The sequence below is a fragment of the Alexandromys fortis genome, unplaced genomic scaffold (assembly GCF_014885135.2).
Source record: "Alexandromys fortis isolate MF-2015 unplaced genomic scaffold, M_Fortis_MF-2015_v1.1 scaffold_134, whole genome shotgun sequence".
Taxonomy (NCBI): Eukaryota; Metazoa; Chordata; class Mammalia; order Rodentia; family Cricetidae; genus Alexandromys; species Alexandromys fortis.
The window spans coordinates 2374318-2399686 of NW_026068007.1; the positions used below are offsets into that span (position 1 = coordinate 2374318).

The 25369-nt window shown below is 36.9% G+C and overlaps 1 protein-coding gene across 7 annotated transcripts in view; it reads left to right on the top strand.

Annotated features, from left to right (window-relative positions):
- Positions 1–25369, top strand: part of Stxbp5 (syntaxin binding protein 5) — a 129027-nt gene that overhangs the window by 81578 nt on the left and 22080 nt on the right. For 2 of the 7 annotated variants that reach the window (XM_050161587.1, XM_050161589.1), the window contains exons 12-19: positions 2027–2174; positions 2394–2461; positions 2731–2771; positions 8978–9198; positions 9637–9815; positions 13157–13282; positions 15183–15334; positions 19637–19702. In XM_050161587.1, the coding sequence (XP_050017544.1) occupies positions 2027–2174; positions 2394–2461; positions 2731–2771; positions 8978–9198; positions 9637–9815; positions 13157–13282; positions 15183–15334; positions 19637–19702 (1001 nt within the window). Of the gene's footprint in view, positions 1–2026; positions 2175–2393; positions 2462–2730; positions 2772–8977; positions 9199–9636; positions 9816–13156; positions 13283–15182; positions 15335–19636; positions 19703–24297; positions 24358–24456; positions 24505–25369 lie in introns of all 7 variants that reach the window. The other 5 variants (XM_050161588.1, XM_050161590.1, XM_050161584.1 and 2 more) reach the window with 4 other exon arrangements.

A 25369-nucleotide genomic window follows, 5' to 3' on the forward strand; every position in this document is an offset into this window, starting at 1 on the left:
TAAATCCCTAGACTCCATCTCAGTTCTTTGTAACAGCTTCTAATATTCGCTATATTCATACACTGTGATATACAGTAATATTCTCTGAGCTGTGAATGGAACTACTATATTACGTATTTTCTCCTGAAAAATAATCATTGAGCATAGCTTCCTTGGAGTTTGCATCCATCATTCACAGTCACCCTGGGCCAAGGGGATTTTGCCCACCCCCTCCGGGGACTATTTGACTGTTTCCGGATAGACATATTATTAGGTGGAATGCTACTGGCATCTAGTGGACAAATATGCTTCAAACATCCACAGTGCTTGGGACATCTTCCCAAGTCGAGGCTTCTGTAGATGTGGACAGTACCAAGGCTGGAGATCTAATGTGTGGGAGTGGTGCTGTTTACCTAGTGATTTCTTAAGACAATACTGACTGCATTTCACAGTAGTTATCTGTTACTTATAGCAATATTTTGTAAGTTTTATTTGTTTTAAAAAATAACAGACCATTTGAAAAATAATTCTATATGACAGTTCTAGAAAAATGTTATTAATGTACTTTTCTTCATTTTCATCTATTAGGTAAGTTGTTTTAATAGCAGAATTTGTTGCATATGCTCTGTACTGCGATATTAAGTCAAGAAAAATATTAACTCAAATCACATGGGATAAGATGCTTTATGTTTGCAGAACTGTCAATTAAATTTGTAACATACTAGGTCCTTAGAGCTAACAGAAAGGTTTATGATGAAGAAATAAAAAGCTATTTTTTATCACTGCTCTTTTTGTGTGTCTATCATCTTTTGTTTGGGGGTAAATGTGGAGATAATTGGGCTCATTTTATAGTTTATAAAGGTTTTTTTCCCTGAACTATCACTTATTTAGTATTATTAGAAGTAGTATTAATAAATCTAATATATATGACTACTCATTTTTTTACTTTTTAAGTATGTCAGCTAGTGCCTAGGTTTTTTCCAGATATTTTAAAGAAACTAATGACATTCTAAGCGACATTGCTGTGCTTCTAGTTTTAGACACATTACTATGTGTCTAGACAGAATTTTACTCTAACTTCATGACTGAAGCATTCTTTTGCTTATCTTGATAAATTAATTACATAACCAGAAAACAAGGGGACCTCATGGCCAACTGTAGTGTTCCTGGCTTCATATCTTAAAAACTATGAAAAGTAAAGCTATAATTTAGACTTTTACTGAACTAAAATGTGTTAGCTGTTTGGCAGTGTCTCAAGCTGCCTGAGAGAAAACTCTTCAGAGAGAAAGTCTTTATTTCTCCATCAGTGTTTGAGAGGGTTTGGCCCCTTGCTGTGGGCTCACATTGGTGGGGGCAGCAATTTACCTTTGCAGGAAGGAAGGCCTAAGCAGAGTTGTTAGGCTTACAAGCTCCCCGCCACCAGAGAGCAGGGGACTTGTATTGACCCTAACCCATCAGAGTGAGTCTTCCATCTTTAATTAGCCCTCTCTGGAGATGGCCTCAGATAGACCCAGAGATGTGCTCTGCGGCTACTCTCTCAGTTCAGTGACTTACATTCATGTTTAAAACAAAACAGCTTTCTGGGTCTGATATTGGAAGAGGTATCACATTGATGGAGAAAAAAAGAGAATTTAAATTTATGTGAGGTGTGTGGCAGAAGGGTGAGGAATTTGATCTGTGATGCAGGTAGTCTGTTGATTTTCAGCTGTTTGAGTCCTGCCTCAGCTACTGCCTCGCTGACACCTTAAGCCTTTTTTTTTTTTTTCAGGAAAATGTACCATAGTTGGATGTAAGAAGCAATAAGACAAATACATATGTAGCATGCAGTTTTGTGTGTAGTAATGATATATATATATATATTGTTTTTATGTTTATTGGTGATAGAAGATCATCTTCTGTGATAAAACTCTTAAATGTTTTTTCATACTTACATAAAGTAAATCAGTGTAATCTTAGTAGAATGTGTAGTAATGTCTTCATGGTTGTGTTACATTGTCACAGATTACAGTGTGTAATGGTTTTCTTTTTCCTATTCCTATTGTTAAAGATACCCTATATTTGAGAATCCCTACCCTTTGAGCATACACGAGTCCCCTGTTACATGTTGTGAATATTTTGCTGATTGTCCTGTGGACCTCATTCCTGCACTTTATTCTGTTGGAGCTAGACAGAAACGTCAAGGCTACAGCAAAAAGGTACCAAACCTGAGTTCACTGTTTAATGTAACATAGTATTGTTTTAAATTTCTCACCTTGAGGTATTGGGAACACTGTTAGCTTTTTGGGATATCATTTTTAGAAGTAAATTATGTGTACTATGTTCATACCTATATAATATTCCTATACATTGTATGCTACATATCTACTATCTAGAATATATATTTTGAAGACAATTTCCAATGTTTTTTTTTATAGGAATGGCCCATCAATGGAGGTAATTGGGGCTTGGGTGCTCAAAGTTACCCAGAAATAATTATTACAGGGTAAGTGAAAGTATATTTTTGCCAATTAAGTAACTAATTGCTAATATGCTTCTTAGGACAGTTTGAATTTTAACTCATTTGGTAAGTAAAGCCTCCCTCGGTGTGACAGTATAATGAGAAGCAAGTTAGTGGTGAGATGCGCTACTCCCAGCGGTGTCTACCTTCACTCGTCCTTGTGAATGAGTGTGCTGACAAGTAACAATGTAACTGGTTTTCTGTGTTGGTTTTTTCCTTCTTCATCACATTTTCCTCTCCTTTCTTGGTCCTAGGCATGCTGATGGGTCAGTTAAGTTTTGGGATGCTTCTGCAAGTAAGTGCTTTGAATATTTAACTGTTGGTCATGTTTCATTGCCTTCGCCCTTATACATATTGACTTCAATAATTGTACAAACAGCATTAGACTTGAAAGTACTAGATTATCAGCTCAATATAGAATTATCAAATATGTGAGTTGAGAATTCTGAAGAATCTAGACATGTTAATGTTATTAGTAAGCCAAATAATAATTCTCAACAGTGTTCCAATCTCTTCAAATATCTTCAGAATGCCTCTTTAAAAGTCAAAAATAGACATGAAAATATATTTCAAATTAGATAATGCTTCTATCCAGTTCTAAACTACTATCACAAGAGATTATATTGTCCTTATGAACAACCTTGTGATTAGATAGTAGTAAAGAGGGAAGAGATACCTTTAGAGATTGGAGACCATTTATAGCAAGCATTTATGGAAATCACCTAACTCAGGAGAGCTGGTGCTTTATAGGAATGTTTGATAATACTGGTGCCTTTTGGGAGCAATTTTATATAGAGAATATCATTTCAGGGAGTAAATACGTTCTCCATATTTTACAGTAAAGGTTTTGCTCCAGTTTCCTTTTGAAGTTTTTCTTCAGGCTATCTAAATCCTTTGTAATGGTGGGAATGTCTGAATATATAGTATACTGGAAAATAGATAGAGAAATGAAAATATGATTTAGGTAAATATAGGCTTTTTTCATAACATGATAATTAGCTGTTATATTTGGTTTTTAAAGATTTGACAGATTTTTTTTCATATTATATTTTGGTTATATTCTTTACCCTCCCTCAGCTCTGCCCACATCCTTCCTGCCTCCCAATGCATCTAAAACTTCATGCCGCCTCTCCAAAAATTTTAGAAAGTAATAAAATAATAACAAAAAATATCAAAACAAAACAAAAAGCACCCCCACGCGCACACGTGCACACACACACACACACACACACACACACACACACACACACAATGGAGTCATTTTATATTGGCCAAATATTCCTGGGCCTACCCTGGAGCATGGTTTATGTCACTACTGGAGAATACTGCTTTTCTCTTTCCCAGCATGTAACAGTTGGGAATAACTTTTGGTGAGGGTTGGATTTTGTGTCTGCTTTCCTTCTCCACGCTGGGATTTTGTCTGGTTTGAACCTGTGCAGCTCTTACGTTTGCTGTCATAGTCTCTGTGAGTTCATGTGTGCATTAGCACCTTACGCCTTGAGAGGAAAGATTTGAGACAGCCCTCACCTCTAGGGCTAAGTGCTAAAGTCTTTCACTCTACACATCGTCCAATTGTGGGTCTCTTTGTTAATCACCATCTAATGCAGGAAGAAGCGTCTCTGATCAGAGATGGGCACAGCGCTGGCATATGATGGTGGAACAGTGTGTCGTTCTGGGTCACCTTCTTCCTGTGTCACCTTACCAGTAGAGCAGTAGTATCTCCTTCCCTGGGCCCATGTCCTAGCCAGTCTCGGGTTCTTGATCAATTTAGCAGTGTTGGGTCTATGTCATCAAGTAGGCTTAAATCCAATTTAAAAAAAAGTGTTTGATTCCTTTCCAGCTCTTTGTGCCACTATTGCACCAGAGTGCTTTGCAGGCAGTCGTTGTAGGTCACAGAGTTTGTAGCTCGGTGATAGTTTCTCTTCCTTGGAAATTCTTCTCCTCACATCCTTGCCCCTTAATAACTGCCTGCCTTCTATGGGAGTTGAGTTTTGTGCTGGATAATAGATATGGATCAATTTTCATTCTTCTACGTGTAACTAGGTACTTTGACCAGCACCATTTGTTGAAGTTGCTGTCTTTTCTCCAGTGTACAACTTTGACTTCTTTGTAAAACCTCTGGTATCTGTAGGTGTGCGGACTTGTATTTTAATTTTTAATTTTATTTCTTGTCAACATGTCTGGTTTTTATGGCAATACCATGCTGTTTTTATTACTATAGCTCCACTATACAGTGTGAAATCAATGGTGGTGGTACCTAGAAGTTCTCTTATTATTCCAAATTATTTTAATCCAGGTAGTGGCCACCTATGTCTTGAGTTCCAGCTTTCCAGAGGCAGAGGCATGTACACCTCTGTAGACCAGCTTGGTCTACAGAGTGAGTTCCACCTCTACAGCTAGGACTGTATAGACAGACCCTGTTTGAAAAAACAAACAACAACAACCAACAAAATAGAATTATTTTAGTTAGCCTGAGCATTTTATGTTTCTACATAAAATGTAGAAATTTGCTTGTTTTTGGTTTTTGAGGTTTTTGTCTGCTTATTTATTTATTCCAAATTCTGTGAAGAATTGTGAGAATTTTGATGGGAATTACATTGAATCTAGATAGCTTTTTGGTATGATAGCCATTTTCACAATATTAATCTTCCTCACCCATGAGCATGGGAGGTTGCAGCGGGTCTAATTAATAATCACCAAGGTAATAGGTATTTGAACAAGTTTAATAACAAAACCAGACTCACGAAACCAAGGTTCCAGCGGAGTAGCCAGCGGAGACAGGAGAGGAAGGGAAGGGGCGCGCAGCCTCTGCCCGCCCAATATATCAGTAAACATACGCCCGAGGGCAGCCCGCCCCCAAGGAGAGGGCTTATCCCTACAGGAGGTCTTTCCATATTCTGATATTGTCTTCAACTTTATTCTTCAGTATCTTACACTTTTTATTATTCAAGTCTTTCACTTGTTTGGTTAGAGCTATTCCAAGTTTTTTTGTTTTGTTTTGAGTGTTTTCTGTTTGCTTGTTTTGAGGTGATTGTGAAAAGTACTGTTTCCCTGATTTCTTCACTGTCTGTCATTTGTGTATAGGAAAGCTCTGTGTGTGTGTGTGTGTGTGTGTGTGTGTGTGTGTGTGTGAATTTTGTATCCTGATACTTTGTTGAAGTATTTATAGAAGTTTCCTGGTGGGGTTTTTAGGGTCTGTTGTGTATAAAACAATCGGTCTGAAAATAAAGATGCCTTTTCCTTCCCTTTCCTGTGAGCATCTCTTTATGCTCTCCTTCAGGTGTCTTACTGCGATCAAGACTTCGAGGATTATATTGAATAGCTATGAACAGAATATCCTTGTCTTGTTTCTGATTTTAGCGGAATTGCTTTGAGTTTTTCTACATTTAGAATGATGTTGGCTATAGCCTTGCTGTAAATTGACTTTATTGTGCTGAGGTGTGTTCCATTATCCTGAGTCTCTCTAGGACTTTTATCATGAAAGGTTTGGTCAAAGAACTTAGTTAGCTCCATCTAATAAAATGATTGTGCAGTTTTGTCTTCCAGTCTTGTTTATGTGGTGGATTACTTGTTAATCTAGTTGAGCTATCGCTGCATCTCTGGAATGAAGCCAGTTTGTTCCTGGTGGAGAATCATTTTTTGATGTGTTCTTGTATTCAGCTTCGAAGTATTTTATTGACGTTTTTTGAATATATGTTTGAAAGGGTGTTGGTCTTTTTTTCTGTTGTTGGGTCTTTATATGGTTTTGGTATGAGAGTAATAGTGGCTTTGTAAAACAAACGGGGAAGTACTTCTTCAGTTCCTATCTAGTGGAATAATCTGAGTAGTAACGGCATTAGCTCTTCTTTGGAGGTCGTTAGAGTACTGAACTGAACCATCTGTGCCCAGGCTTTTTTTTTGGTTGAGAATCTTTTAATACTGCTTCAGTTTCTCTATGGATTATGAATCTGTATAAATCATTTATTTCATTTTAATTTTAGTGGATCATATGTATCTAGAAATTCATCAATTTCTTTAAGGTATTTTAGGTTGATGGAGAAGAGATTTTTAACTTATGTCCTTAAAGTTCTCTATTAAATTTCCTCAGTAATTCCTCCATTTTGACATCTAATTTTATTAGTTTGGATCTTCTCTCTGTGTCTTTTGTTTTATTTGGCTAGAAGTTTGTTGATTTTTCTCAAATATCCAGATCTTTGTTTCCTTGATTCTTTGTGTTGGGTTTGTTTGTTTCTTGTTCATTGATTTCTTCCCTTGTTTGATGTCATAAATAAGATATTAGTATGCAGTTTCTGCTGGCTGTTGATGTGGTGCTTAGCTCTGTCTTAGTGTTACGAACATCCTTCTTAGAACCAGTGTCATTGCTCCCATGAGCTTGGGTGTGCTGTGTTCTTACATTCATTCAGTTATAAAATGTTTGTAATTTCCTACTTGATTTCTTTCTTTACTCCGTTTTCATTCAGTAATAAAGTGTTCAATTTCCATGACTTTGTTTACTCCCTGCCGCTTCTTTTGTTGTTACTGTGCAGCTGTGATCCATGGTGTTCAAGGAGGATGCAACTGCTATTTCAGCTTTCCTGTGTCTGTTAAGACTTGCTTGTATCCTAACATGTGGTCAGTTTTGGAGAAATGTCCATGGGCTGCTGAGAAGAAAGTAGATTCTTTAGTGCTTGAATGAAATATTCTGAAGGTGTCTGTTAAGTCCAGTTGATTTCTGATAACAGTTAGCTCCAGTGTTTCCCTACTTAATTTCTGACCCGTTCGTTGGCAAGAGTAGGATGTTGAAGTCGTCTGCTATCTCTTTATGGGGGTCACCATGTGATTGTTCTCTACAGTGGTGCTTCTGAACTTGTATGTGGTGTGTAAGTGTTTAGACTTGAATAGCTCTTAGTGAAGTTTTCCTTTAATGCATATGAAGTATCCTTCCCTAGCTCATTTTAAGCACATTTTCTCGGAATACCTTTTCTGTCCTTTTACCCTGAGTAGATTTCTGTCCTTGATGGTGAGGTATATCTCTAGAATGCATCAAAAAGATGGATCATGTTTCTAATCCAGTCTGCTAGTCAGTGTCTTTTTATTAGGAATTGAGATCACTAATATTGAGAATTATCGGTGACATATCTGTACATTCCTGATACTTTGTTGTGGTGGTATCAGTGTTTTTTGCCCCACTTGTGATGAATTACTCTAGGACAGTTTATTCCTTGTGTCCTCTTAGATACAGTAATCCTCTTTAGACTGACGTTGTTTTTGTAGTGCTTGTGTAGTGCTGGATCGATGATCAGCTATTCCTTATACTGCTTTTATCGTGAGGATTTTTTTTCTTCATCAGTTGTGATTGGTAGTTTGGGTGGGTATGGTAGTCTACTCTGGCATCTGTAGTCTTTCAGAGCTTATACAAAATCTTTCTAGGCCTTTCTGATTTTCAGAGTCTTCCTTGAGAGTCAGGTGTTATTTCCACCTGTGCGTGCCTTTATGTTACTTGCTTTTTTCCCTTAAAAAATTTAATATTCTTTCTTTGTTCAATACATTTATTGTTTTGTTATTATGTGTTACGGAGAATTTCTTTTCTGGCACTGCCTCTCTTGTATTCAGTATGTTTCTTTAACTTGATAGGCATCTCTTTCTTTAGACTGGGTAATTTTGCTTCTGTGAATTTGTTAAATAATACTTTCTGAGTCTTTGACCTGGATATCTTCTCCCATCATTATCCCAGTAATTTGTAGATTGGGTCTTTGCATGGTGTCCCAGATTACCTGGATGGTCTGTTCATGAATTTTTTTTTAATTTAACTGACCTACCCAGTTCTTCTACCTTGTCTTCAAGACTTGAAATTCTCTTATTTCATGTCTTCTAAGCTATAGGTGAGATTTTTGTTTGACTTCCTGAGTTTGATTTTAGTTTGCGTCTCCTTTAGTTTTCCTATTTCTTTATTAAATTCTACTTTCATTTCTTGAACTATTTCCATTGTCTCATCAATTGTCTATTTTATATGTTCAGTCTTCATTGGGGCATTCATTCCATTCCTTTTTAATGTGCTTGAACATTTTCATGACTGCTACTTTTAAGTCTTTGTGTTGTGATTTAGCTAAGTTAGTTTTCTGGGTTCTTGTTACAGTAGGTTTGCTGCCTTGTGAAGGAGGCAGGTTCCCACGGTTGCTATCATTATCATGGTTCTCCATCCTTGGGATTTTGCACTGGAATCTAAGTATCTATGGTTATGATGGTTAAAGTATTTCTTGTAGATACCTGCTCTTATCTTTGCTGGGTGCTTATTCCAGTCTTTGCTTGCTGTTTCCCAGTCTGAGTTCTAGCCAAGTGTGGCATCTGGGGTGGGGGATAAATCCTAGCCAAGTATGGGAGCTGTTGGTCCCTGGTAGAGAGAGATTTATGGGTTGGCAGGGGGTCACAAAAAATGGATCTGCATAAGGAATAGCTGCAAGGGCTGGCAGAGAAGAACTAGCATTTTTTTTCAGCTAAAATTTATAATATACTTTCTCCTAGTAACTCTACAAGTACTGTATAAATTAAAAACGTCTAAAGTATTTGAAAAGTCAAGAAATAAAGATGACAGACCAAACACCGACATTGTAGATGAAGATCCATACGCCATTCAGATCATCTCCTGGTGCCCAGAGAGCAGAATGCTGTGCATAGCTGGAGTGTCAGCTCATGTCATCGTCTATAGATTCAGCAAACAGGAAGTAGTTACAGAAGTCATTCCGGTAATCACCTCTTCACTGTTTTCCTTGTCAGTTGTTTGATATTTTTAAGCTTTTAAAAATTTTTTAGTAAACAATTTTCTTGTACATAAAAATGTGAAAGCACCGCAGTATTTATGCCGCCATCTAGTTTGTGAAAATAGCACTTTTGCATATATATTAATGTACTATCTGAATTTTTAAGTATGTTATGTCTTTTATTTAAGGAATATCAACTATTGGTATTCCATAGAGTCTAAAACCATTATGCACACGTGTGCATGTGTGAACTCCCACCCATGCACACGGTTTTTAAAGGTTGAGTAGAAACTTTTTTTTCCTTTTAACTCTAGAAATATAGCATTTTTAAACCTTAAATTTTAAAGATATTCTTTCTGGTATGTTATATTACAAGTTTTTTTAATTATTAGGAATAGGTAACCAGTCATTCTTTTATGACAGATGCTTGAAGTTCGACTGTTATATGAAATAAATGAGGTGGAAACGCCAGAGGGTGAGCAGCCGCCACCTTTGTCCACCCCCGTGGGCAGCTCCAACCCTCAGTCCACTCCTCCTCAGTCTCATCCGTCCACCAGTAGCAGCTCATCTGATGGGCTTCGTGATAATGTACCTTGCTTAAAGTAAGTTGAAAACATTAGGTCTACTTTACATGTTATCTCTTCATTTAGAAAAATGGTAATCATTAGTACACCTCCGGTGGCATTTCCTGTAAGAACAGGTGTTTCTGTGTTCGGCTGTGGTTGACTGAGCTTGTTTCTTTATGGTATGCTGTTACACCTGATGTTGACAACGTTTAAAATAACGAGGTTGATGGCCTTGGGTCACCCACTACACCTTCTCTGCCAGCCGTTGCCTTCTGAACTCAGGTTCTGTGTGGTTTATGTTCATTCTCTTCACTGAACTCTGAAAATTCTCCTTCCTATCATCTCCACTTGGAATTCAATGTTCTTATATTTCATTTTATCTTTTCCTGAGTCTTAGCATCAATTTCATTTTATTTAATAGATTGTATTTTCTATTATTTTAAGACCATACTAATTCATGCAGAGATAAATTGGATAATTTATTTATTTATTTGTTTGTTTGTTTGTTTTGGTTTTTCGAGACAGGGTTTCTCTGTAGCTTTGGAGCCTGTCCTGGAACTAGCTCTTGTAGACCAGGCTGGTCTCGAACTCACAGAGATCCACCTGCCTCTGCCTCCTGAGTGCTGGGATTAAAGGCGTGAGCCACCACCGCCCGTTGTTGTTGTTGTTGTTGTTGTTGTTGATCAGTTTCTATTTTTGAGTGATTAAATTCTTTGAAGATCACAGAGAACTAAAGTGATGAGTAAGGAGCTGTAATTGCGGGATGACATGAAGACTGTGACTCAGTCTCCACATGGGACAGAAGCTCTTCTTGTAGTGGATCCTAAGTGGCGAGGTGACAGATCAGCATTTGTACTCAGTGAAGAACTAGGCTTTGTGTTGACTTTACTGTTGATCTGCTGGAATCTCTTCTTCTAGTGAGTATGCGGTGGATAGGATGTAGATATAATAAAAAAGCCACTCCCCACTTAAGACAAACAGACATTTAAGAAAAAGAAAAAAATCACAATTTTGTTTTTTAGGATTCACTTTTTTAAATTTTATTTCAAAGTACTTGTTTTCCAGAAATTCTTTGTATGTTCTCAAAAACTTGAGAGCATGGTTTTTAAAACAAGTGAGTCTCGAGAAGGGACGGCCTTGCCTGTTTCAGGATATGTACCATTTATTAAGAATAATATTTTTTTTATTCTTAGCAAAGTGAAGTTTTAAAAAGATTTATTTTGTTTGATTTACTGTGTATGTTGGTGTTTGTATATTTCTATGTATACAATGGGTGTTGATGCCTATAAGTGAAGTCTAGAAAATGGCATCCGATCAGCTGGAGCTGGAATTATAGACAGTTATGAGCTGCCTGGCATAGGTCCTGTGGACTGAACTGTGGTCCTTTACAAGAGCACTACATGCTCCTAACTGCATCCATCGCTTTATCCTCACCACAAGTCTTAAGCGTAGCCTGTATGTACTTTTAAAGTTATTACTGTAAGATCTGCTCCTGCCCTTGAGAACCTAATCCAGTGTGCACATTCTGTATGCCAGGTCCAAGGCGTGCTTCCTAGAGGCTTGCTTCTTGCCTAATTCGAGCAAGAATAGCCAGCCCCATTTGGGCTCAGCCTGTATGTGTCAAAACTGCCTCTGGGTGAGAGGTCAGATGCCTCAATTCTCATTTTCATGCCTTAAGATCAACAAATGCAGGTGGATGTTGGCCAGTTCCCCGAAAAGCAACAGAAATTCTCTCTCAGCAGTTATAGTTCTGAGGGCCAGAGGTGACTCCAGTTCACTTCCTGTTACATGTGTGTACAGTGACTCTCATCCTCCTGGTAGTCTTGACAACCGACTCTTATCTTTTTCTTAGCACATTGCTAACAAGTATCTTAGTCCTTCTCACTGTAGAAGTACCAGCAAAATTATTCAAAAGTGCTTCTGCCTCTTAATGAAGCTGCAGGCTGTTTGACAGTGAGTAGTCATCTTGCTGTCCTTTATACTCTGTCACTCCAAGGCAGAATCCAGAGAATTAGTGGAAGACCAGACTTTGCAAGCATTTGTGCAGTCTAAGGCACCCTCAGCTTAAAATACAGTTACACATGCAAATAAATTGCTCTTCTTGTTTAAATCTATTTCTTTCACATGAAGGTTGCTGATACATGCATGGCAGGGGTGAAGTCTAAGGATTCTTCAGAAAGTCTCATATTTCTATAAATTTCTCCCCCTCCCTCTTTTCTAATATCATAGACTTAGCTGAAACAAGTTTAGTACAAATTAATCCATTATTTGTGAGATTTGGGTATTTGACACCTCTCTGCCAAGTGGTTTGAAATTCATAGATGCGTAACATCACCTCAGATTTCCTAGATATTCCTCTGAACTAAGCCTTCGTTACTGACTCACCTAATGGATTTATTTAGTAATTTTGACCTTACAGTCACTGTGACTTCTCCTCTCTTCATGTAACTCAGTCCAACCTCTCCTTTACTCACTTATTCTGTGGATCTTGTATACAGAAGTTAAAATTAATACAGGATTTCTGTCTTCTAGGGGAGAGGTGCTTACCACCTTGTTTGATGACCTGAGTTTGATCCCTAGAACCTATACCATGGAAGGAAGGAACTGACTCATGCAAACTGTTTTTTTGCATGGAGGTTTGCGCATTGTACACACAGTAAAAATTAGTAAATAAATGTAGGATTGCCTTTGATTTATACCTACCAGAAAGTTATAAGCCACATCAAGTCTTACCTCATACTGTATTCTAAGTCTACTTTAGAAATATTGTTTAATATCAGAACAATCAGAACAATTTCCTAATTGGTCCACCTCATCTGCTGGGTCTGGCATTATCTACAAATGAACAGCAGAGTGTGGAGAAGTGCTTTACTTCGTTTTATGTGGTAAAAAGTTACCCACCACAAATCAGTTGCTTGTACTAATTTTTGACTTCTATACTCATTTTTGCTTTGGGGGAGGGGTGATTTTAAGCTTTATTCTTTCATTCATTTATTCTTTTGGTTTTTTTTTCTTTCTGGTTGCTTGTTGCTGCTTTTGCTCATTCTTAAACCTACCTTTTCCTGTTTTTTGTTCTTCCTTTCCTCTTTTCTTCCCCACTTATTCTCTCTTATCCGTCATCCTTTCCTGTCTCATAACATTCTATCCATAATTTGCCAGTATTTCACTACCTTTGTCACTCGGGCATGTGTTCATCTCTGCAACGAGGTTAAATGCTTCTAGAATACAGTGTTCTGACTTCTACATTTTAGGAAATCTAGTATGGTCTCCTGTATAAAATTATTCTTGCATGACTATGTATGATTTCATGTGCAAAAGGCAATCAGTTAATTGGAAATGTGTTAAAATGCTAATGTGTCTTCCTTTTTCTTTTCCAGAGTCAAAAGCTCACCACTTAAACAGTCTCCGGGTTATCAGACAGAACTAGTTATTCAGTTGGTGTGGGTGGGTGGAGAACCTCCACAGCAGATCACCAGCCTGGCACTCAATTCTTCCTACGGGCTGTAAGTATGAGGGTTCTTTTTGTTTTATTGGTTTTTGTTTTTGTTTTTTTAGTCTCTTTGTAGTATTCCCTATGTAATTTTGCATTTAAGTATAAACATACGTGGGTTTTGTTGTATCATCGCCTAAAGTGTTGCTGTGTAGCTATAATTTCAGTATTTCTGCTCTTGGGGGGACATGGTTTTGTTTTGAAGAGTTCTTGTAGGTCTATGCTGTGACTACTGATGTACAGTATTGGGCGTGCTTACCTGAGGGAAAGTCAGTGTACCCTCTCAGTGTCTCCCTGAGAAGTAATGTTCTCACATTTCTCTTCAACTCTAACATAGATTTTATAAATGGATTCTGTATTCTGTATAAATGGAACTGTAACAGTGTCGTGTTTTCTCAGCTTCCAAAGTCAACTTGTACAGATTTCTAAGGGTATAGCAGCAGTCTTAACAAAATACTCCTCTGTACACAACTGCAATTGTCCTTATGCCTTCAGCATATAGATAAAGCAGTTGTTATACTTTGTCTATGTTTAGAACCTCAGCATCACAGTAGGAAACTGCTGTGTATTGTCTGTTACAGCCATGTTTATGCACAGACCTGTGGTCTCTGTTACAGTAGTGTTTGTTTGTGCACAGACCTGTGGTCTCTGTTACAGTAGTGTTTGTTTGTGCACAGCCCTGTGGTTTCTATTACAGTAGTGTCTGTGCACAGCCCCGTGGTCTCTGTTACAGTAGTGTCTCTGCACAGACCTGTCTTGATCTCAGTAGTAGCCATGGAGAGTCACCTGTACTTTTGTTCCTGCTAATCTGCTAACTCACTGTCCGTCCTCTGTCTCTTGGATTTGTACATCCAACTTAACCTGGTTGTAAGCTGAGAAGCCTCCTAGTATCTTTTATTGGCTGCCTTTTATTGGCTGTTCTTATGGAAGAACAACAGATTCTACTTTCTAAATACTTTATTGAGCATTACAACCACAACAGTAAAAAACTACAGACTTAAAAGAAAGAATAGGAAATTTCAAAAGTAGTTAAAAATTGATCAATTAATTATACGTTTTTATTATATTTGTGGGCTTGTTTATTTGGTGGAAATTTTTGCTCCTTCTCTAGTTTTTAAATTTAAATTACTTGCCAAGACTATATAATGTGTAGCTCATTTTTAAAGCTTCAGTTGAAACATCTACCCCTCTGGCTCCTGTGTGTTCATGCCTAGTGTCCTCATCTGCACCCGAGTGCAAGGTTTCCTCTCTGAGTTCATCGTCTGCTAGTCAACGTCTTGTCCATCCTCTTTGACTATGACGTCACTCCCCTATACATGCCAGCTACCAAGATGCTTTAAGAGCTCTTAGAATAAGAATCCATTATACACCAGAAGTTAGGTTGTGGTTCCTAAACTGTAATGAAGAAAGCATTTTGCACAGCTCAAAGGGTACCTCCCAAGGCTTATATTTCCTTTTTGTTCTTGACAGAGGAGTTACCAGAGATTATTCTAACCTATAATTCCATTTTCCCAGGAACAGAAAAATAGACATTTATATTGCTTAGTGTGTATGTGAGGGGAGGGAGGTCTGATCAAGCTTCAGCTTTCGTGTCAAATATTCTTATAAATGGTGCTAATGCTTGATTTAATGATATAGATAATATCTACAGAGATATGAATAGCTTCCTGAGAAAGACTGTGTACTCTGTACTCCCATGCCTATCCTTGCCTTTAGTTTCAGGCAACTGAGGCGAGTCCCCAGATGCCCTAACTCCACATGCAAGCTCACACACACACACACACACGAATAGTCGATAAAATAAATGGAAAAAGAATTTTCTGAAAGGCCCACCAATCTATCCTTCAGCTTTGTAGTTCACATTTCTTCTAATGACTTGTTTGCACTGAGATACTTATGCTTCCCATTGTCAGTGTGGTTTTTGGCAACTGTAACGGCATCGCAATGGTTGACTACCTCCAGAAGGCAGTACTGCTCAACCTCAGCACCATAGAACTGTACGGCTCAAACGATCCTTACCGAAGAGAACCCCGGTCGCCTCGGAAATCACGCCAACCTTCAGGAGGTAAAAAGAAAGGAAAACCTTCCTGCGCTTTAAGTGCTGCAGATGCTCGCATGCATATGCCCCTTGTGTCTGTGAGTGCTTCCCTTAAGCAAAGAGCGAGTCTGCTTTAAACTGGATATGCAAACAACCAAAGACCAGCCAGACATAGGAGTCTTGTTTTTGTTTTGTGTTTCCTTTATGGTTTGTTTTCTTTTGTTCTTAATAATATAGGGTTACTTTTAATGTCACAAGGAAACTTCAGCTAAGGCATAATACTAGGAATGTATGTCCAGTTATTATAGAATAGAAATAGATTTCTGTTTGGTCCCTCTCAGCTAATAATTGAGTTTGAACCATCTAATGAAAGCAATCATTCCTGTGTGAAAGTGGGCTCAGAGGTGATTTGCTTCCCTGATAATGAGTGTGTATAGATAGCCTTGATTCGGCACAAGCTCAGGCTCATACAAAAAAAAAATCTTTGTAGTGTTCTTTGCTGTTTGCTAAATATCTAGTATTAATACTGCTTCAATGCTGATATCTCTTAGAATATAGAATACACATATTTCTGGCTAAGTATCCTGTACCTCTTGTATTTTACTTCGTGATATACAGCAGATAACTTCATGTATATGATATGGGGGTACACTAAGGAGACCTCTAACAATAATCGACAGTGAGCTTAGTTTTCCTGGGGACCCTCCCAGCTGGACCAGGATTAAGGGGAGCTTTATTCAGGGCTTGTTTCATTCGTCTGCGGAATCCTGGTAAGCATTGGTTTAAGGAACTGTGCACATTCTCTGCATGCCCACGGAATTAAAGTTCTTTTTGATTCAGGGTGCTCGAAGCCATGAAGTCTAGCACCACACACACACACACACACACACACACACACACACACACTCATACATACACATATACGTATCTGCCATACACGCACAGAGCATTTTAACATTCTCTCAGATTTAAGCTGCTCTCAGTACATTGTTGGCTAATGATCGCTACCAAGTTTGTAACATGTGAGGAAACGAAACAAAAAAGAAAGGTAATGTTAGGCTTTTCTGGCATTTTGCTTAATGGTCAGGATGTTTTTTCACAGTTTGTTCTGCCTTGTCTGTCTGAGTCCGACCATGTTGTCATGTATTATCTCCAGCAGAAGTTCTGTTCCAGCCATGCCATTCTGGTATCTGTCTCCTTTCTTTCTCCCTTCCTCCTCATGGCTTCACTAAGGTATGCTGGCTGTGGCTTCTTGCATGTGCGGCCTTCCTAGCTCTGAGTCAGTGAAAAGACTCCGTTCTTCTTTTATAAGTAAGTCGTTTATGTCTTGACATTTTTGTTCTCTGTAAGATCATTGTTTCCCTTTTCATTTTACTAATTAACTAAAATACTTTACATCTAAAAGACTAAACTCATTATTTAGAGTTATCTCATAACAGCTAATTGAGCAACATGCCCCAACCGAGCTTCTTTATAAAGCCTGGAAGGAAATGGTTATGAAAGAATATTAAAACATTTTGTTATAAAAAATTCAGATTTTACAAACTTGTAAAATTCTTACTAGTCTTAAAATTAATTTCTTTTCCCCTTTATACTTCAGAAGGTTTACACTAAATTACTTATTATTGAATGTCTGAACTTATCTAAGACTAGGTTAAGGTTTATCATACAATTAATTTTTCCTTAAATTTTACTGCATCCTACTTTATTATTTATTATTATTTATTTATAGTAAATTCTTTAATATAATTTATAATATTATTTGCTTCATTTTATATTGAAGAGATAGATGTTAGGCATATGAGAACTATATCAAAGTTTTATTATGCTAAAATATTTCACGTTGTAATTTTGCCTTACTCTCATTACCTAAGGTTTCTTAACTAAAAACTGGGGGTGTACATCTATGTAGAAGAGACTACTTCATAGAAGGACAGAAAGGAGGGTTAATTTTTGATGTTTTTAGTAACATCTTTAGAATATTTATGCCTCTGATTTCAAAATTGATTTACTTATTTTTTCATATAAAATTAATAGATAATAATTGGCATTAAAATTTGTATTGTTATAAAAAGAATGATATTCTTACCCAAGTATTAGGGTGCATGCATCAATTGTAAGATGTGGGAAGCCGAGACAAGAGGCTCTCCTCCAGTTCAAGGCTGACTGCTGAAACCCTGTCTTAAAATTAGAAGCAGGCTAGTGAACTCAAGGGTTGCCTTTGCCTCCCTCTCCTGGCTCTGGGGTCACAGATATGTGCTATAGAACCTAGCTTGCTGCTTTCTTCCTCCTTCTCCTTCTCCTCCCCCTCCTCCTCCTACTTTTTGTAATTTGTTCTTGCTCTGTAGCACAAGTGCCATCACACTGTGTCAACCTTTTTAAAGGTCAGTTTGAATGGAGAATTGTATTTACTACCAACAGATGGAGTCTATTATGATTAGGACTCTAGAGTCACTTATTAATTTGCTTTATAAAATAAAATATTATCATTTGAAGCTTGAAAATGTTAACTTTGTTATTACATTACCATTAAATTATTATACGGATTGAGGCCTCACAAGGATTATTGTAAAACTATCTCAGGGATGTTCGTTCCTAGGGGATACCCGAACCCATTTCAGACCCTCTGTGTATTATGTTTTCTTGTCTACATACATTCCTGTGATAATGTTCAATTAGAATGAGGCACAGTAAGATTATCAACAATAACATACTAAAATGAACAAGTCATATTTCTATATTGCACTTATGTGCAAATGGTCTCTCTACTTCAGAATGTCTTATTGCTGTGCATGCTCCTCCTCCCTGTGGTGATATGGCATGGTACTCAAAGCAGTTTATGGCTCTCGTAGGCGCATCAGCATCTGCACCTTTGTGAGGTACTTGGCCGTAAGCACTACAACACTATGACTGTTTAGTCAGTGAGCAGGACTAGTCCTCTCTGACTAATGGGAGGTAGATATGCATTAGGTGGAACAGTGATGCCCTATGCAGTGAGATTTTAGCACTCTACCTAACAAGGTGCCTACATAAAATTTAAGAATTATTCCTAGAATTTACCATTTAGTATTTCAGACCAGATTAACAGTGAGTAATTGAAACCACAGAAAGTAAAGCTGTAAGAAGAGGTGTGTGTGTGTGTGTGTGTGTGTGTGTGTATGTATGTGTGTGCGTATGTGGGTGCATATGTGTTCAGTAAAATGGGTTTACAGGATTACAAAAGGCATGCTGACAGATGGCTTATTGGGTGAGACACTAGTTGCCAAGCCTGGTGACCTTGGTGCAGTTCCCTAAATCTAAAGGTGGGACAAGTGAACCAGTTCCCAGAAGTTGTCCTCTAGCCTTTCCATATGACCTGGAGCATGTTCTTCCTCACACACACACACACACACACACACACACACACACACACACACTGAATAGAGAGATGGATATAAAAGTATTTAAAGAATGTGTAAATGCACGTATGTACTATGTACTATGCATCGCAATTGTAAGATTGTTATTTCATGAAATAATAGGAAGCATGCCATGTTGGCCTTCTTGTTGAATAGTCTGAGCACCATTATCCACCTATCCAGTGTACGTCCCTTTACAGTCTTTATTATCATTATCATTGTTACTATTGATTTCTGATACGATAGGTTTCCATGTGACTTTTTCAGATATCTTCATTTCTGTTAACCCTTTCCCTTCACCTCCTCATAAAATACTTTGCAGTGGTTTTTTTCTATAATTTCTGCCGTTTTATAGTATGGATCATACATAATTTATGCAATTCATATCTGCCTTGAGAGAAGTATTTGTTAAGAGGTTTTAAAATGTGATACTATAGTTCTTAAAGAGGGATACTGAATAGGATAGATAATGAGCAATATTTAAAATACTGCAAATTTAAGAGATACAAAATATTTTCATAATAATTTTAAAATATTTAAGCAATGTATTTAAGACTTAAGGAAAACCACTTAGAAAGATGAGTTGAGGACTCTTGTTATATAAAAATTACCAAACATAAGTGTTTCTTCTCCCTTGAGAAAGTCACATGTCTCCACAGCTCTGGTGTTGTACAGGTCTTGGGTCATATCTGATATCCAAAAATAATAAATCACTTCGTTTAGAAATTCAGTTTTTAAATTTTCTTGTTCAGTGGACCACAGCCATATTAATTGAAGATAGTTTATTACCAGAATGCTCCCATCTCAAGTCTCACCATTGCCGTATCCGTTAATCTGTCTTTAAGTGTCGTTAGCAGTGAAATAGACCCTGCGTGGAAGATGAGCTTGTATAAATGGGTGTGTTGTCATTTGCTCTTGTTTTGCCTTTCAGCAGGCCTGTGTGATATTACTGAAGGGACTGTTGTCACAGAGGATCGCTGCAAATCTCCAACTTCCGGTAATCTGGTTTTTATTTCATTAACAATTAAGATTTAAAAAAAAAACTAAGATGGCTTATCAGTACAATTTTATATGCACTTATAACTACATATGAGAAACATATCATTTGTCTTAAAGTCATAACAGTGTTAATAAGGGGAAATAAATGTGGCTCATGTTAATAAAAATCCATAGCTGTGTCTGTTCAGGCTTGAATGATTGAGTGCCCAGTTAGTTTTCTTACAGATAACAGTGTTAAACGTATTTCCCACCTACCATTGAATCGATGCTCTAGCTGTCTCAGATCTGTGCTTCTAGATACTCCTGATGTTTAGTAGAGTGAAGTAGGATCATGGAAAGTTGAATTTTTAGTTGAAAATTCACCTTTTTGATAATTATAAAATAATGTCCAATCCAATGCTATGACAGATCCCCCCCCCTTTTTTTTTGCTCAATGATAGGGCTCAAACCCAGGACCTTGTACATAGTAGGCCAGCCCTTTGTCACTCATGACACCTCCAGAACCAAATGGAATTAAAGATTTTGATAGTTTGCTACAGTATGAAAAAAAGGACTCTTAGTGAAATTGTACCCTGTTTGCATTTGTTTTTCATTTTGATCAAGGTCATTTCTTGTGTATTTATGTTCTTATCAAAGCGGTTCTTTTTATCTGCAGGGTCTTCCTGTGACCCATGTGCATATTACTGTTTCACACCAACATTGTTTTTACTACATTTGAGTATCTTTAGATGTACAGTCTTGAGTTTGTTATTGTACAAGATTGTAGCTTTGCTAGTCATTAGTAAATTTAACTTTATTATTTTAATTAAATGTATTATGTTTTCTACCTAGGAATCTTCATTAGCTTTTCTCTTAGCAAGATTTTTCTCAGCATCAGTAACCCCTTGTTTAGACTTCTGTCTTACGCCAGCCATTCTCCTGTACTGGGAAGAATTGTAGGGGTGCACTGTGCGGAGTATTTTTATCCCTGTCATATTTCTGCTTCCACTTTGTTAGCCCTACATTGATGAAAGAGTTTGTGTTTTCTTTTTACAATTGCTTTTTTTTCTGATTTTGCACAAATTGATCATTTGATGTTTCAAGCTTGAAGAGTGGACTAGGGAGAGGGACCATGGGTAAAGGGCTTGCCTTTGGGAAGATGTGAGTTTGTTCCTCAGAGCCCACACAGAAAAGCCAAGCACAGTGATTGGCTGTTGTAATCCCAGCCCGGGGTAAGTGAAGACAGTGGATCCCCTTGGCTTCCTGGCCTTCTAACCTTGCCTGTGTGACAAGTTCCAAGATAAGAGCCTCTGCCTCAGAATACAAGGTGGACAGCACCTGAGGAATGACACCTGGGATTGCTCTTTGGCCTCCACATGTACGCTTGTGCACACACGCATATGTGCACACATGCACATGTGCACACACACACACCAACACACAGCACATACATGAACATACACTCACATAGAGTCTATCCACCCAGGTATTTTGTTATTTAAACCTCTTATTTCACTTTGCCCATTAAACTCCTAAAACAGAGCCACAGAAGCCACACTGCTGCCTGCCTATCAGTAAAGTTGTGGACAATAGGAAGGAATTACTTTCCCTCTTGTAGACTGAAATCTTTCTAAATTTGGAGTTGGAACTGTAGTTTATCTTCATTGTTCCTTCCAAGTACATTAAGTTTATTTCTACTCTTCCTGCCTTCCCCAAATACAGTTGTAAGTATACTAAGGGCCTGAGCACAGTGACTATTTTGGGCATGAAACATATCATTATTAAATTGCTAATTTGTTTTGTTATATTCAGCCCAAATAAATTAATATTCTTCATACTAGGCCACACTTTAAAATGGCAGGTGAATGAAGCATTTAATACACAAAATTTTAGATAAATTCAAAATGATACTTAAATATAAGTATAGAAATTACATAAAATATTTATACTCTAAATCCTGCCCCAGAGATCCTCCAAGTAGAAGAAACTCAAATGTGGCTCAACTTTTCAGAATATATTTTGCTTCTTGGTTTATATACAGACTCGGTATGATTTTAACATTGATGAGATGCTACCTTTTTTTTTATTGTTTCTAACATTTCTGTCCGTTTGAAATAGAGTTAAAGTTGTAACATCAAAGAGATCGATCATAAGACATGAATTCTTGTTCTTAAAATTAAAACCTGCAGTGTATTCGGATTAGCCTTTGCTCATGCTCAGATGACAGAATTCTGAGGAATCAAGTCTGTTCTTACACATCAAGAAAAAGTGTTCTTCAAAAAGGCCAAGCTTCACAGTGATAACATCTAAAACACTGTGGATGTCAGTGTGCAGAGATGAGCACACTGAAGTGGGTGCTAGAAGGCCCATGTCAGGCCCCGTCTGGTCACTACCTTTGCAGCTTGGATATATTTTCCATTATGATAGTTACTAATATTCTTTGTTGCCATGGCCTGATTATCTTACTCTTAATATTTACAATTGGTTTGCCTCATCCATTTTTACTTCTTAGTTGAAAAATAAAGGAAAAATTTGTTATCATTCATTTATCTTACTACCAAATTAATGTCTATTGATAAAAGTGGATTAAATAAATTTGAGGTGACTCAAAAGCCACAATTTTCTTTTTCTTAATCTATTTGTCTTTGGTATTTTGAGACAGGCTTTCCTAGCCTGGAATTCACTATTCACACCAGGTCCTGCCCCCTGTCTGCTGGGATTAAAAGTGAACACAGACAACTTTTTATTTTTTTTAATTGTTTTCCGTAGAGTGAAAATAACAAAAATGCTTGACTGAATTACTCACAATGAGATAATAAAATTGTTAAATGGCCATAATGAATTATTAAAAACAATAGTTGGTATTTTAAAAGTTAATATGTGTAAAAGAGAAATATATGTATAAAAGTGAATTGGAACTTAGAATGAGTTCCTCAGAAGTACTGAGAAGAGATCAGTGTTTTGGAAGTGTAAATGCCCATGTGCCTTCTGTCAAGACCAACATTGACCAAGCTTATGAATGCAGTGGAGAAAATTGAGGGTCATTTAAATCCTGTAACCAAAATAGTCAGCTGCTCAGATAATTTCTATAAGGGCTCTTTTCAGAAACACTTTCATTAACAGTGGTCTTCTGAAGCTGACATCACAGAAGCAGGTGGACGTGACTACTGCACAGACTTATTTCGGGGACCGCTGACTGTTTCCCGTCGCACTTCAGAAGTGGTGCGGTCTCTCTGTAATCCATCTGTTTGCATATATATAGGCATATAGGATGCTGCGATGAGTTGAGAAATCTGCTGGGCTCTTTTCAATGAAGATTCATGTATAGCTTTATAAAAACGGTGACTTTTGGTATTTATATGTGGCCTGAAAAAAATAAGAAGTTGTATATGGTTTTCATGTTTGTTAAATTACAGTAATCTGGTAGATTTATTCAAATAAATTTGTAACTTGTCATATGTTATCATAGAAATTACAACAACCAGTAGTAAGCATTTTCAACCATATTGCCTGTTTTTGTTTAGAAAACACCAAACTTCTTTTAATATTAATATATGGACATGCTAGCCTATTATTACTCTGATATGAAATATATAAAATAATATACACTTACCATAAATTTATGCAGCCATTTGGTATCAAAGATGACAATATTTTAAAATGTGAAGATCCTATGGCCTTTATCCTCTTTAATTATGTTGTATTTATATGAAAAACAGCTGTCCCTGTTTCTGCTCTGGAACTGTCACTGCGGTCAGCAATGGCTTTGTGATAGTTCTGAGTGAGACTGGGGAGAATCTATGGATGCTGTTAATAAAAGCAGCATAGACTATTCAGAGAGTAGTGTTTGCAAACCTCTGCCCTTGTTGGCAGGCTTTTCTTAGTGAGACTGTCTCCCTGGCCATAGTAAAGAAAGATGACTTTGGAGGAAGTCAAGTTCAAGATTTCAGGTGTCTACCTAATTAACTAAGGTTTGTTATTTTTACTGGGATTCCTTTCAGCATAAAAGGATATCTTTTTATTTGCTCTCTGTTATGTTTTATATATTTTCTTCTAGCAGAAAAGCTTCATTCATTTGCCTAACATGAACTAGTGACATCTACATGAAATACACACCATTGATCACAAATGGGGTGTAAAATTGATTCCAAGTTTGTTTCAGGGAAGGAAGGTCATCTATGAATAAATTTTAAAGTACTGCATAACTAAATGGTAAATATTGTATCGGAAGTATGTAAAGTATCATGAGGACTTAGAAGGGGAAGTAATCTCCAGTTGGGAAGGTAGTGGATAATTTAATCAATAAGATATGTCAAGATGTACTTAATAGGTTATATTTTTCTTTCTGTGTTCTTTGACTTATAAATAATATAAAGTACAACAAGATTTTGCCTAGTTATTATGAATCAAAAATTATTAGAAATAAATTTCTATATAGTTGGTTCTGCTATACAAGACTGTATACTACTGAATGCAGTACTGGAATATTCTCAGAGTTGAGGTCACCAAGTCTGGTGGTCACCAGGATTTTAATCTGTGTTTGTTTGCTGTGCCATCACTGCGTTTGTCACTGACCATGTGCCCCTGTTCCTTCCATTGTCTTCATTTGTGTAGGTTCTTCATCACCACACAATTCAGATGATGAGCAAAAAGTGAATAATTTTATAGAAAAGGGTATAGTATCTTTATTTTAAAGTATCTTCTTTTTATACTTAATTCATTTAGTTTACTCTGAATAGATTTTGACATTTTATATTAAAATATTATTTTCAGTGAAGACCAAAAGCAGAAAGTTTTCCAAGATGGTAGCCAGTGATCTAGGTAGGAAATAGAAGTTTTTATTTGTTTCTAATTGTTGCTCTATGCAATGCTAACCAACAGCAGAAACTGATCCATTGCATTGCATCTTGTGTGTTAATTTGTTATTCCTTTGCTAAATAATAATCTTGGGGCTATGTCTATTCTTAATGCATTTGGGAAATAATTCTTAAAATCAGTTAAATTGGGTTTGTGGATCTTTCTCTGAACTTACAGTGTGAATTATTCTGTTAACTTTTGCTGTGTTTTAAAATAAAGCAGGGTTCAATTTATGCTCTAAATACCCAACTTACATTCATGTTAAACTGAATCAGCTTTTCCTTTAGAGTTTTACTTGTATTTTTTGTGCCCTTACTCCCATCTCTCATATTTTTAAGGTCCCGTATCAAAGAAACAATCTTCTGAAAGATGGCATTTTTCAGTCTATAATAATACTGGTGTCAGGGTGTTTGGCAGTTTACTACTTAACACCTCCCATGGACGAAAATCTTTATTCTACTCTTGATGCTTTGTGCATATTTTGTAATGAGTTCCTCGATCTAAGATCCTTGAAGTTTAAAGCCTAAAAATAAATATATAACCACCAGGCTTGGAAACATAATCAAATTAAAATTGTCTTATTTGGTCATAAAAATTTAAGGATGCTCAAAACTTTGAAAGTCTTGACAAAATGATATTTAGAAAAGCCCTAGTTCACCTTTGACTTAACCATGAAACGTTCATTATACAGTTAATATGGTGTTGTTGTATTTTTTAGTTTTCCCTACATCATTGCCACATTTGTTTTGATTTTTGTTTTTTTTTTCTTTTTATATTTTTGCGGTTGTTGGGCATATGTGTATGTGCATGATCATAGTATGAGAAAATC